Source organism: Carcharhinus amblyrhynchos, chromosome 17 (genome assembly GCF_965287045.1).
Source record: "Carcharhinus amblyrhynchos chromosome 17, sCarAmb.v2.hapA, whole genome shotgun sequence".
NCBI classification, from domain to species: Eukaryota; Metazoa; Chordata; class Chondrichthyes; order Carcharhiniformes; family Carcharhinidae; genus Carcharhinus; species Carcharhinus amblyrhynchos.
This window is the reverse complement of record NC_137340.1, coordinates 30,866,663-30,881,674: the sequence shown is the minus strand read 5'-3', so window position 1 is coordinate 30,881,674 and position 15,012 is coordinate 30,866,663. Positions and strand designations below refer to the sequence as shown.

Genomic DNA, 15,012 nt, shown 5'->3' with positions numbered 1-15,012 from the left:
CACATAGACAGTGACTGAAGGCTGGAATTGAACCCAGGTTCCTGGTGCTGTGAGGCAGCAAATTTATTTTAAAAAGCTACAAAAATTCACTAACATTACTTTAGCTGATTCTCATTCCTAATTATTTTCCCTGCTAGCCACACTGGAGAGTTTCCGATTGACGGAGATATTAGATGAGTTTATGTTTTCTTAAAGTAAGAAGGGGGGGGGAAATATTCAGAAGTATGATCATAGAATCTACAGTGCAGAAGGAGGTCATTTGGCCCATCAAACATGCACCGACAACAATCCCACCCAGGCCCCCACAAATTTACCCTCCCAATCCTCCTGACATTAAGGGGCAGTTTATCATGGTCAATCAACCTAATCTGCACATATTTGAACTGTGGGAGGAAACTGGAGCACCTGGAGAAAACCCATGCAGAAATGGGGAGAATGTGCAAACTCCACACAGACAGTCACCTGAGGCCAGAATTAAACCTGGATCTCTGGCACTGTGAGGCAGCAGTGCTGCCCACGTTATTGTTGTCCCACCTTTGCCACCTTGCCTCTTGTCAGAAGTGCCTGAAAGGGCTTGGTTTTCCAGGATATTTCCTAATTAAATAGATGTCACACACGGTCCATAAAATTCACCTTAATATGATGACTAGAGTACCGACTATGTTTTAATGGCACAGTTTACAGATAATAATCAAGGTTCTTGATAACTTCTGTTTGTTTCTCGCTTATCCTTAGGCTGCCTGAAGCAATTAGAACCAAGGAATTATCATGTTGCTATTCAAGGAAGCTGAGAGATAGCATGCCTGCAGGTTGATTTTATTACCACTGCAGTTATATCTATCATTAGAATATTTCAACTTTATATTTAAAATGTTAGAATGGTTTCAGTAAAGGGTGACTTACCTGTGCTTTTTCTCACATTGGTTTGCAGACTAATCTCCACAATTTTAAGAGTTGTTAACATTGAAAATCAAGGTGTTAGCTTTCCAATCAGGCATAACAAGATGTACTGAGAAAAGCTATTGACAAAATAGATGGGTGATTTATGTGTGATTTTCACCCATCCAATCTTTTGGCCAGGCTTCGTACTGGTGCCACGAATACCAGCCAGCTTGAATTTAATTATACCAAAGTTAGGTTGATATAGTTTATAGATGGAGAATATTATGATGCCATTTTGTTTATAACAGTTGAAAATAAGATTTGTCTATTTGTAATCTGTAACTGATGTCTTCAAGAATTTCAGTAATTCTTATAGCATAGTTTTCTAACATAGGCTGGAATTTTACCAGTCCACCCACCAGGGAATCAGAGCAGGCAAGGGGTGGAACAAGGGTGGAGCATGAACTCGGGTGGGATTTTACAGTTTCTGGATGAGCAAGGCCATAAAATCCTGCCCATGATTTCGGACACCAATTCGTAGCCTCTTTGTTGTGATGAGTGCTTTCTTCATACTAATGATGACTTTATTTTGCTAGATGTGATATTGGAGAGTATGAATACTTTGTGGGAGTTACACAGTCAATTTCTATCAAAATCAGAAGTGTTGTATGAGCTGCTAATTGCAACAAATCAGTCAGATTATTGCAGGAACTGGTCCAAAGAAACATCTCGCAGCTGTCAAGCAGGTGAGAACACCAACACTTCACTGCAATTGTCATTTTTGGCGAAAGCAAAAGTAACAAACAACTACAAATGTGGCAAATCTGAAACCAAAGGCAGTATTTTATATTCCAGGAAAAAAGGCAACAAATCACTTATTATTCAATGGAAAACATTCCCAGCTCTTCATATTTTGAGAGCCAGTTTCATTCTTTCGTTTTGGAAAATCTTTAACACCCATTTAATACTAAAATGTTTCATTAAATTTAGAAAATTTTGTTTCGCCTACTGGTTATATTTATCTGACATAGATTGGATCCCCAATATTTCATTGACTATAGTATTAACTGTTGCAGTAATTTATTTCTAGGTAGCTTGTATTATTGTGGGCATGAGGATGAATGTTGTGAATCCCAGCTTCAGAAGTTAAAAAGCTGCAACTTGTGCAGCACGCTTAATAAGGAGAACCAGTTGGCACCAGCGGATAGTAGAAATCTGAAGAGAATAATCAGTTTGAAGCTTGATGTAAAAGACCCACTTGTTACTCAAAGAGGTAATTATGATTGTTAGTGACCTTTAGGACCTTGTGTTTAATGTATTTTGTGCTTTGTAGTGCATAAGGAGTGATTGGGTTGACTAAGCTTGCATTCACTGGAGTTTAGAAGAATGAGAGGGGATTTATAAAAACATATAAAATCCTGATAGGGCTGGACGCAGGACTTAAAAAAAAATTCATTCATCAGTGTTGCTGGCTGGCCAGCATTTATTACCCATCCCTAATTGCCCAAGGTTAGTTGAGAGTCAACCACATTGCTGTGGCTGTGGAGTCACATGTAGGCCAAACCAGGTAAGGATGGCAGATTTCCTTTCCTAAAAGACATTAGTGAACGAGATGGGTTTTTCTGACAATGGTTTCTTGGTCATCAGTAAATTCTTAATTCCAAATTTCTTTTTTATTGAATTCATTGTGGAATCATTTAACCCTGTAAATAACAGGTTCTTTTCATTGTTTAACATGCTTCACCAGGTTGCCACCTCATTTTTAGATGTGCCTAGTGTTGTTTCAGGCATTCCTTTCTGCATTCATCATTGAACCCCAGTTGATCTGTGGCTTAATAATAGAGTGAGGGATAGGACCAAGGGTGGACCAGGAGGTTACAGGTTGTGATCAAATGTTGAATACTTCTACTGATGGCCCACAGTTCCCCATGGGTGCCCAGTTTTAAGCTGCCAGATCTGCTGTCAATCTACTTTGTTTAGCACTACAGTCATGTCAGGCAACTTGACAGAAGGTATCCTCAGTGCGAAGACACTCTGTCTTCAAAGCGCCTGTGCGGTGATCACACCTACCGATACCATCAGAAACAGATCCATTTGTGACAGATAGATTGGTAAAGACGAGTGAAGTAGGTTACACATCTCATGCTAGTTTTCTCACCATCTGCCGCAAGACTTGTTTGGCAGTTATGTTCTTCAGGACTCGACTAACTTGGCAAACAGTGGTGCTACTGCAAGCCACTTTTGGCAATGAACGTTGAAGTCCCTCCACCCAGAGTACATTCTGTGTGCTTACTAGCCTCATTACTTCTTCCAAGTACATTGTGGGGGAGTGTGGATTTGTCAGTTCAGGGAAAGCATTGGTGCTAATGGCAGGTGTGCCTGCTACTGCTCCTGGCCATCCCTTTTTCACTCTTCATGGAACCAGAGTTGAACTTTGGTGGTAATGGTCCAGAGGGTGATATGCTGAGCCATGAGGTTACAAACTGTGGTTGTATACAGTTCTGTTGCTGTATACAGTTCTGTTGCTGCTAGTGGCCCACAACAAGTCATGGATGTTTAAGTTTTAGTTGCTAGATCTGTTTGAATATCTCCCAAGTAGCACGGTCGTAATGCCACACAACACGATGGAGGATACCCTCAGTGTGAAGACTGGACTTCATCTCCACAAGGAGTGTGTGACAGTCTCTCCTACCAATACTTTCACATACAAAATAACATTCTATTCTCATTTATAATGGGTCTTTAGGGAGCCCCACATTAGTTTGTCCTTGTTAAGGGTTATCTACATAATGCACATAAAATCTAATATTAAAAAGTATGTACTCAGCAATATAACAAAATGAATACAAGAAACTGAGGAGTTTCTTTGTAGGACTATTGTATAATGACATTCTTGGTTGAACTAATCTATTTGATGCTATAAGATAGAGTATGAAATCAATTATTATTCTTGGCAAGCCTTATAGGCAAGCCTAAGCAGGAAGGTACAGTTACCAAGCATGTAACTGAAATATTGTACAATATAATGAATCTTTCTTCTGTTTTGGCACTTCATATCTGTTTGGTGCAGGTTTTGCAGTTGCACTAGGAAATCTGTATTATGATGAACCATATGTGGAATCAGAATATATTCTGGGTGTCGTTGCTGCTGCTTCAGTTCTGAAATTCATGACCTTGTTTCACAAGTATGTATAATTCTATTACATGTAGTCTTTTGAAGATCTGATTATAGTTCTGGTAGTAATAAAAGCAATTGTTGAGGTAGTGCTTCCCTAAAATTGTGGTGGGTTTGTGGTTGTAGACAAAAGTCACTCTGACTTCTGAAAATGAATCCAAGCTTAGCAAGGTAATGTTGAACATTTACTTTTCTGATATAGAGCCCTATTTGACCTGAGGCAGAATTCTCCCATCCCGCCCACATTAGGTTTGATGGTGAATGGGAGTGGAGAATCTGGCAGGAACCAAAAAAGTCAGAAACCCGCCAGTATAAAATCAAGTTGCAATTCCCCCATAAGACCACAAGACATAGGAGCAGAATTAGGCCACTCAATCATGGTTGATATTTTCTCATCCCCATTCTCCTGCCATTTCCCCATTACCCCTGATTCCCTTATTAATGAGGAATTTATCTATCTCTATCTTAAAGACATTCAATGACCTGCCTTCCACAGCCTTCTCTGGCAAAGGGTTCCACAGATTCATCAGTCTCTGGCTAAAGCAATTCCTCCTCATGTCTGTTTTAAAGGATCGTCCCTTTAGTCTGAGATTGTGCCCTCTGGTTCTAGTTTTTCTTACTAGTGGAAATATCCTCTCCACGTCCACTCAATCCAGGTCTCACAGTGTCCTGTAACTTTCAATAAGATCCCCCCTCATCCTTCTAAGCTCCAACAAGTACAGACTCCGCTATTTTGAAGACACTCTAAAGAATTTGTGACTTGACATTGCACTGGCAATATCGACATAGAAACCCAGTATAAATTTTGGCTTAAATAGGAATGAGAAAATTCAGTTCTTGGCCCATTTTTTTGGATACTAGCTGAACAATAATACTTATTGAATCACTCTGACATGCATGGCAATAGCTCTTAATCACAAAGGCCTTTTTGCAACACTGTTTGAAGGAGAAAAAGCCTTTGATTTATGCAATGATGTTGGATTTTGGAGCTCTTCGCCTCATAGAGCATTGGACGCAGGGTCACTGAATATTTTTAAGACAGAGTAGATAGGTTCTCAAGCCATGTTTCATTTGCATTTCCTTCACTTTGGTTTACTGTATTCACCACTGTCAATGCGGGCTCCCTATATTGGCGAGATTAAATGGAGACTAGGTTACTGCTTTGCAGAACACCTTCACTCAGTTTGCAAGCATGACCCCAAACCTTTGTGTTGCTTGCTGTTTTAATTCAACACCTTGTGCTCATGTCCACATGTCTGCCCTTGGCCTGCTGCTATGCTCCAGTGAAGCCCAACACAAGCAGCATCTCATCTTCCAATTAGACATGTTACAGCCCTCAAGATTCAACATTAAGTTCAACACCTTTAGAATGTGACCTTTCTCCTCCATCTTCAACCCTTTTTAAAAAACATCCTGTGTATTTATTGTCTCAATGCAATGGCGTCCCCCCACCCCACAGACAAGTATAATATTTGCCCTTGTAAATGTTTGCCAACCTTCCCCTCCTGTCTGTATTTACATAATTATCTCCCACATCTTCAATTTGACTATAGATCGGATGCATTCTGATCTATAGTGGCCCAGTGATTAGCACTGCTGCTTCACAGTGCTAGATAACTGGGTTCAATTCCCGGCTTGGGTCACTGCCTGTGTGAAGTTTGCGTGTTCTCCCCATGTCTGCGTGTGTTTCCTTCCGCGTGCTCCAGTTTCCTCCCGGGTGCTCCAGTTTCCTCCCACAGTCCAAGGATGTGAGGGTTAGCTGGATTGACTATGCTAAATTGCCCCTTAATGTCAGTGGGACTAGCTAGGGTAAATGCATGAGGTTATGAGATATGGCCTGGGTGGGATTGTGGTTGGTGCAGACTTGATGGGTCGAATGGCCTCTTTCCGCGCTGTATGATTCTATTCTGGATATAAGCAACATTTCTGTGTGAAGATGACAAAAAAAAATGGCATTCGGAGTTCAGTTTCCATTACGTTGTTGGGCTCATGAAGCTGAAACTGACAAGTTGTAATAAAGATAATTAATCAAGGTTTCATTAAATTCTATGATGTAGAAGAAGGATCCGAAACTTTGCTAAGAGTAGCAATTCAATTTGAATAATGTTTTTATTGCAGATGTGTATCTGTTATGCTGGATAACATAAATGTCACCACGGTATGTAATTTCCATAGAGCTGCATCAAAGGTAAGGAACTATAATGATCTATTATACTGCAGAATGATATTATGTTGGCAACTTTGGATGTGTCATTACTTCACCTCACCTATTACCAATAAATGGGAAAACCACAAGTGCAGTACCACCAATTTCTGGTTTCTACCAGTGGTAGATGAGAAAATTGATCCACCAATGCTTTCTTTAGATTGTATTTCTTGTACAGTCCAATAACATGTCAAATTGGGTTCATAAAACCCCGATGCTTTATAACATTTGAGCAATGTGATTTCTACTTTGTTCTCAGGGAGTTCAACTTTGTAAATATAATGAAACAAAGATATTAAGGAAAATAACAAATGCCTCTGAATGAAGAGCAATCAGTGCACAGAACTGATTGTGCACAAGGTGATAGTTCCACACGGCTCATATTCATTAATGTTTTAATCAAATATAATTCGATGTGCAACAAAGCAAAAATGTATCTGGTTTAATCTGGAGTTTGAACAACCTCAGACAAACAAAAGGCCTGCATTTTGCATCAAAACAGAAAATGCTGGAAAGTCTCAGCAGATCTGACAGCAATGTTTCGAGTCTGGATGACCTTTCATCAGAGTTGCTTGTTAGTGTCAGGGGGATTTGTAGGGTAAATACGTGGGGTTACAGGGATAGGACCTGGGTGGGATTGTTGATGGTGCAGGCTCAATGGGCCAAATGGCCTCGTTCTGCACTGTAGAGATTCTATGATTCTAAATGTTGCATGGTGTTGAATTCCACATATTACCGGATAGTGTTAGCCTGCCTTTCCACAACTAGAGCCAGGCTCTGCATCAAACCATAAGCAAGCTGGAGGCAGATATCCCCCATCTCGTTTGTCATGGTTCATCAGCTTTAAAGAAAATTGCAGCACAGGAAACAGGCCCTTTGGCCCTCCAAGCCTGCACTGACCATGCTGCCCGACTGAACTAAAACCCCCTACCCTTCCTGGGACCACATCCCGCTACTCCCATCCTGTTCATGTATTTGTCAAGATGCCCCTTAAAAGTTACTACCGTATCCGCTTCCACTACCTTGCCAGCAACGAGTTCCAGGCCCCCACTACTCTGTGTAAAAAATCTGCCTTGTACATCTCCTTTAAATCTTGCCCCTTGCACCTTAAACCTGTGCTTCCTAGTAATTGACTCTTCCACCCTGGGAAAAAGCTTCTGACTATCCACCCTGTCCATGCCTCTCATAATCTTGTAGACTTGTATCAGGTCGCCCCCCCAACCTCCATCATTCCAGTGAGAGTAAACCAAGTTTCCCCAATCTCTCCTCATAGCTAATGCCCTCCATACCAGGCAAATCTTTTCTGTACCATCTCCAAAGCTTCCACATTTAAGACAGACAATTGCGCCAAGCACTTTTTTAAAACCCATCAGTCTTCTAAAGATTGGTCCTCTGAGCTCCTCTGCAGCCCTGGTTCTTGCCCAATGCATCCCATTGTTCTAACGTCTAAGTCATATGGGGTGCCTATCTCTGAGCTCTGAGGTGCATCAAGTTAAGAAAGCATTCTATGTGTTATATGCCATACAAATATAAATCTGTTTACAAGCAATTAATTACGTTTGAATTTCTTTCTCACTTTTTACCTATAGTTGTGAATTGCTCTCAGGACACCAGATGGAGCTGTTGCTCACTGGACTTATTTTGGATGATCTGTTGATTTGTTGTTTCTGATGCAGTATAACCAGGAGAAGTTGCAAGATGCTTGTGAGAGATGGTTGGAGTTAAATCTTATTGTGCACCTCAGATATGACATCAGTTTTCGAGATTTGCAAAAAGAGGTCTTGCAAAAGATTTTATTATCACCTAGGTAGGTAACCTATGTGACTACAAGATTTGTTCAGTGACATGTCAAGTAACAACCAACCTTTAATAAATCGTTCCTGATTTAGCTTTGTTATAAAATCATTGGCATACAACTTCCTCTCTAATCGCAATATATTGTGCATGGTGGCATGTCGCACATCATCGGGGACCCAGCTTCAATTATAGCCTTGGGTGACTGTGTGGAGTTTGCACGTTCTCCCCGTGTCTGCGTGGGTTTCCTCCGGACGCTCCAGTTTCCTCCCATAGTCCAAAGATATGCAGGTTAGGTTGATTAGCCATGCAAAATTGCACCTTAGTGTCCAAGATTGTAGGTTAGGGGAATTAGCAGGGTAAATATGTGGGATTATGGGGCCTGGGTAAGATGCTGTGTCGGAGAGTCAGTGCAGACTTGATGGGCCAAATGACCTCCTTCTGCACTGTAGGGATTCTATGATAATAACCACTATGAGCTAATACTCTGTTGAAACACAGGTCTCATGAGTAGTTTTGATCTTATCCTGGATATTCATTTCATGTTTAGGAATCACAGATTACTCCTATAAATGAACCTCAAATGCCTCATCAATTGGAATCTGTCTTGACCTGCCCAATACAAATCCTAGGATCAAATAGTAAACTCTTGCCACCACATGCCAGGTTGCTATAATATATTCACACACCACACACAATTCCCCTTGTTATATTGAATATAATAAAGTCTCACAACACCAGGTTAAAGTCTAACAGGTTTATTTGATAACACGAGCTTTAGGAGCGCTGCTCCTTCATCACCTGATGACTCACCTGAGGAAGGAGCAGCACTCCAAAAGCTCGTGATACCAAATAAACCTGTTGGACTTTAGCCCGGTGTTGTGAGACTTCTTAATTGCTGGCATCTCCACATCATGGTTATATTGAATATAACAACGTCAATTTCTATCACGGTTTCTGGCCACATGGTAAATCAACCCTTATTGAACCTCCCCCCCCCCCCCCCGCCAGGCCCCTTCCCACTGGCCCTTGCAAATATTCGAGGACTAACATTCTTATGGTCAGCATTCAGGAACAATGGTAACTGCAGTCCCAGTGGAATCACAGTGAGTGCAACAATATTGCATCCTGAAAAATGTCAAGGCCTGTAAATTTCAGTTGGTGATAGTAACAAGTTTAAAAGCCTGGGCTTTTTCACTTCTGACAGGATGAAAGCTGTGTGAAGCAGGTCTTGCACCTGACAACACACAAATCCCTGGTAAACCCAACCCACTTTCCTGGGTCAGGTCCACTTGTCTATATCATCCTCCCAGGGATCTTTCTCCCAAGGGTAACTCTTCTCTGCAGCGAAGGTAAATATTTTGCTGCTGCCAGCAGGCACACATTGCACCATATCAAGTGGGCGGGACAGTCGACCTCAGGAGGATAAAATTGTTCCAGGTTCTTTCTGATTCTTATCCAATGACTCATGCGTGAGTTTCTGCATGCATATCAGGATTGAGCTCAATTGTGAGGTTCTCCATGGTCAAATAGCCTGCCAGCAAACACCAGTTAGATTCACAAACAGAAAGGGTGAACTCGATAATGGCCGCTGGTGATTATGGAACTGCACCCCAGCATGAATCATTAAAGTAAGGGGAAGTGGGGAGAAATGTATTTGTTTTACTACATAATCCATGTCCTAAATGTTAAAAATGTTTGACGTGTAGATGTTGGCAGTTAGCATGACATTGAATCTTGGACATTGAATTATTTTTTCCATTGAATATTTTGTCAATGCTGTTCGCTGGAAAATGCATATTAAAGGAAAAATCTTAAACATTGAATCATGCTTAAAGACAGTTATAATTATGATCAGATTTCAAGGTTGAAAGGAGTCATTAACAGCGTGATCTGGAAGAAATTAAGCAAATGCTTGGTTGGCAATCTGGTTTATAATTACTGCTGACTAACATGTTATAAATATAAAGGAAACACGTTCAATAATTTTGTGAAATTATTTCCGTATGATTGATTAGAAGTGGAATACAATTTCAAATTGGCATTTGTTTTTGAAAGAGGATTCACTTGAGTCACTTATTAGTCTTAAGCTGCTGAGATACCTCTATACTTTAAATCCCCCTTTGCTTTTCTGTTTTACTCAGCCTGTCACAGCTACCTGGAAGCTACCATTTTATGTAGAATTCCACATACGTGCCAACATGAAAAACTAACAACGCCTGACCAACAGTTTTCAAAAGGCTGGCATGGCCTCGCAAAAGCTGGCAACTCATAAACAATTTAGAATATCGGCATGCAGTTACTGAACATGCAGAGGGGGGCCTGGGCTTGTTATAACTTAGCGTGCAGTGTGATTCAACATTCCATCATTTGTCTCACACATGATAACAGTTGCAGGACTTTCCTTACATATTTTTATGGAGAGATTATGTGTTATTTTGATGCCACCTTTGTGTTTGTTAGATTGTTTACGCAGTTGTCCATATCATGTTGAGGTCCTTTATGCCCCTTGACCTTTCAGTCACACTGGCACTCCTCAAGCTTCATTCTGGCAGTCTAGTCTGCCTTCGTCCCTCCCTCCATATTATACTGGCAATCTTTTCACTTACTCGCTTTCCACATTAGGAACATTTTTCTCCTTCCTCTTCCCTGATCCATACCTGTACCCTTCTCTTCCTTCACTGCCCATGATGTGGATATGCTGATGTTGGACCGGGGTGGGCACAGTAAGAAGTCTCACAACACCAGGTTAAAATCCAACAGGTTTATTTGGAATCACGAGCTTTCAGAACACTGCTCCTTCATCAGGTGAGTGTAGCACAGAAACACAGAAGTGTTTCACCTTTGGTGCCACTGCATCATCAGGTCTGAGCCAGGGATAACATTTATTTTTGTTCCTGGTTAATCAGACACTTTAAATCACAGAGTGTAAAATGCTGACATGTGTGGCATATATGGATTTTGTCCTCCATTCAGTGACTTTGTTAAGTTTAATTTAAATGGAGTCTATTTACAAAGTAACTGGGGCCAACAGTGGTCATGTAGTAGAATCATAGAATCAATGAATTTCTCCTGTGCTGAAGGAGGCCATTCGGTCCATTGAGTCTGCACCAACCACAATCTCACCCAAGCTCTATTCCTGTAACCCTGCATATTTACCCTGCTAATCCCCCTGACCCTAGGGGCAATTTAGTATGGCCAATGCACCTAACCTGCCCATCTTTGGACTAAGGGTGGAAACTCAAAGCACCTGGAGGAGACCCACGCAGACACAGGGAGAAAGTGCAAACTCCACACAGATAGTGACTGAGGCCGGAATTGAAGCCGGGTCCCTGCTGCTGTGAGGCAGCAGTACTAACCACAGTGTCACTGTGCCACCCCAATGATAGCATACCTACCTCTGCGCCAGAAGAAGCTCTGGGTTCAGATCCCACTCTGAGACATGATTGCCTATGCAAGGAGCATTCAGAACGTGGCAAAACAGATTGATTATCAACCTGCAAGTCCTTCCAGTGCATCTACGACAAGGCAGGAAGGTCCTGGTCAGCTAGAACTATGTGGCAGTTTCAGCAGAATAGCCTCTCCACGTTAAATTCAGAACCCACACGCAGGTTCTTGCCACAGGATGTACTTTAGGGCCAGCATCCTTCCCATTTCAAGGGACTGCTAGAGAGAAACAGAGAGAAATAAATGAGGCCAACGAGCTGATATTCTTCGTTTGTATGTGACTGAAGGGGTGATTGAGTAGCAGTTTGATCACTGGTTAAAGCAGGGGATGACTCAGTAATGTGTTTATTTTTGAGGCTGAAGTTGCAATTCACAATGATGACAGTTCTCCTTTACGTTGATGTTGCATGCTGACATTTATATTGTGATGTTCTGCAATTACAGATTGTTTACTTTTACGGAATATCATGTGCTGCAAGCTATCCTCTGCTGGATATTCCTTCAGGTGAATACGGAGGCCCGGCTAATGCCCCCATACAGCACTATCATAGCTTATTTTATCAGGTGACTATCTTATTATGCTTACCTTTACTTATTGTAAAGTTTAAATGAATAAGCTGGAAAGTGAATATTTGTCTTTAATTTAGTAAATCACACAAAGGAAACATTCAGCATTCTCACACCCAACACTGGGAACTCTGAAATCAATATTTTGCCAGTGAAGTAGGATATAAGTAATTGTTAGATGGTGATTTTTTTTCCCCCAGTCTGCTATTTGATCCTTCTGTAATCTCCTGGGTACTCAGTTTATCAAGTGGTTCAGAATCCATGTAACTCTTGTGAATAGTAAAGGCAAAAGTCCCCATAGTCCCAGATGACCATAAGCTGACCATTGGTGATTTAATCCTGAGCATCACCACACCTCAGGTGAGGGACGTGATTGAGAAGGTGGGCCTTCATAAGTAACCTCAGCCAGTACAGGAATTGAACCCACGCTGTTGGCATTGCTCTGCATCACAAACCAGCTAACTGACTCCCTCCAATGAATAGTAAAAGCACTTTGGGTGTATCACCAAATTCAGCATCATTTCCCGAGAAAGCACCCACTGCTTCGCTCTCTGTCAGCCAGTTCCTTCTCTTGTTGCTTGTGTTATCTGCGATATCCATGTGTGTAGCAGCATTTGGTGTGGAACGTTTTTCCTGGATTTCCTTGGTAGCTAGCTATACGAGAGTATGGATTTGAAAACGCCTGATACTATTGCATTCTCATGAATAGAGAAGCCCATAAGCCATTCTAAATTTGGCCATGGGACTCAGTGAAATATGCCAGGTAAGCAACGGATGCTAATGAGGCAACCCAGTGCAGCTCACCAGCCTGAACACTTTGGTCTTTGGCTGAGCCAAGCCACATGGAGGCCCAGAGGGTGCACACCAACTGCAGTCTATGGTATTAATGCTGAGTCAGGAAGGCTTAAAACACTGAAGCCCCCGGTCTCTAAAAGAATGGTTGCTTCAGCTGCTGCTCACATTCTGCATAGCTTCAACAAATTTATCCAGGGTGGGTGGGTGGGGGGGGGGGGTGGTCCCAACCAGACGTAGGACCCACGTTTCAGTGTTGGAGTAGCAGCTGTGCCCATTTCAATTGGGACTTAGGGCTACTTAAAAAGTAAAGACCCTGACACAATGGGCCTGATTTTACCATTTTCATTCTAAGTGCTGAATCTGGCTGTAATGCAGATCTCACTTGGAAATCTGCTTTCAGGTGCCCCCATATGCACTCATGCCATTCGTGCTGTGGACAGGGCTTAGAGCAGCTGAAATGATCGGAGCTCTGAACTGAGCGTGCACAGTTAGAAAAAGATTTGAAAAAACGCACTTGTGTCAGATCGCTCCTGAGCTGCAGAAAGCGGAGAAAATGACCCGGGAGTGACAAGCAGGAGCGATGCCACCCCCCCCCCCCCCCCCCCCCACACACACACACACACACACACACACACACACACACACATCACTGTGTCCCTTATCCACTCCCCGCCCCTGCTACCCAAACCGATCACCAACCCTGCCCTCCTCCCCCTCCACTGATCGCCTGCAAGGTGGCAGCAGACCCCACAGCCCCTCCCCCCCCACCACACCCCCACCAGAGGTCCATCTGGCCCCCAACAGAGATCCATCTGCCTCCCCCCGTCAGAGATCCGGCTGCCTACCCCCCCACCTGAGATAAATCTTACCCATTTCCCTCCTCTCCCCCGACAACAATGTAGCCTCATTCATCCCCCCCAGAGAATGGTCTGGCCTAACTCAACGCCCCCCCCCCCCCAAACAACGATCTGGCCTCACTCATGCCCAACACAAAGGAACATCTGACCCGCCTCCTCCCCACTCCCCACCAGACAACAATCTGGCCTCACTCCCCTCCCCACTCCACCAGAGAATAAGCAGGCCCGTTTCCCTCCTCCCCCTCCCACCACTGATCTGAGTTAGAGAGCCTTTGGAAGCTCGGAACGCACCTGTTCAGCAACTGGAGGGCCCGATTCAAACTTTTATTCAGCATGTCCGTTACGGCACGATTCCGGATTGGCAAACACAGTGGTAAAGGGGGAAATGCTGATAAAGTTGGGCAGGCAGTTCAATAATTCAATTTAAATGCGTGCACATGCATTTAAATTGCCGTTGCGCCTGTTTTGGACATGAATCGAATTGCTCCCATTCCCAGGTTTCGGTAATGTGGCAATCTGCGTGGACGCGGGCACGGATCGCGTTAATGGCTTCTCACCCGACTTCATCACGGGGCGTGATGCAATGGTAAAATCGGGCCCAATGTTGCAGTTGTTCTAATGCGCTCGGTGCAGATCATTGCTCTTTATCATTTTTGCTCTTGTTGGAAGCCTGTATTGTGGTGTAGAATTTCCCCCATTATATCGTTGGGCTTTTAAATGTCCATTTTGAATGCCGCTTGCCGAAAAAAACATTTAGAGTGTTGGCCAGGTAGGGTTTCTGTTCTTTCTGAAAGTATCGGCTGACACTTACTAGGTTGTTTTAATGGTCTAATTCTTTCTTGACCGTTGCCATTATTTTGTTGGTCAGTGGTTTTGAGATGAGTGGATCACCTGTTACTTGAGTTAATTTTATTGCTTCTTGTGGACAAAAAGTCTAGCTTGTCCAAAATGTCTCGGCCGGTATTTATTGACTCAGGGTGACAGTCAGCACTTCACAGACTTCACCCTTATTCTGTGTGTGGGGGTTATTGGTTTTGAGCCCTTTTTGTCTCTCGATGATATCTAGGTAAATAATATCAAAGTTAGGTTTAGCCATACAATCTTCCATGATGTATGTAACTAATGTTCACTATTCTGTAGTTTCATGTCGTAATTTCACACACTTTAAATGTTGTAATATATTTCTGTACACTACAACTAGAATATCTTTTTCCTTTGATATTGAAATGAAAGCAGGCTATTTATAATTGCTAAACTCTACTTAAAAAGAGATACCACCTAAGAAGGTT

The 15,012-nt window shown here is 42.5% G+C and overlaps 1 protein-coding gene across 1 annotated transcript in view; it reads left to right on the top strand.

Annotated features, from left to right (window-relative positions):
* Nucleotides 1–15,012, top strand: part of btbd16 (BTB (POZ) domain containing 16) — an 88,967-nt gene that overhangs the window by 18,614 nt on the left and 55,341 nt on the right. The window contains exons 5-11 of the mRNA XM_080205292.1: nt 736–809; nt 1,479–1,628; nt 1,973–2,155; nt 3,953–4,067; nt 6,176–6,245; nt 7,940–8,070; nt 11,949–12,068. Of these exons, the coding sequence (XP_080061418.1) occupies nt 736–809; nt 1,479–1,628; nt 1,973–2,155; nt 3,953–4,067; nt 6,176–6,245; nt 7,940–8,070; nt 11,949–12,068 (843 nt within the window). The remainder of the gene's footprint in view (nt 1–735; nt 810–1,478; nt 1,629–1,972; nt 2,156–3,952; nt 4,068–6,175; nt 6,246–7,939; nt 8,071–11,948; nt 12,069–15,012) is intronic.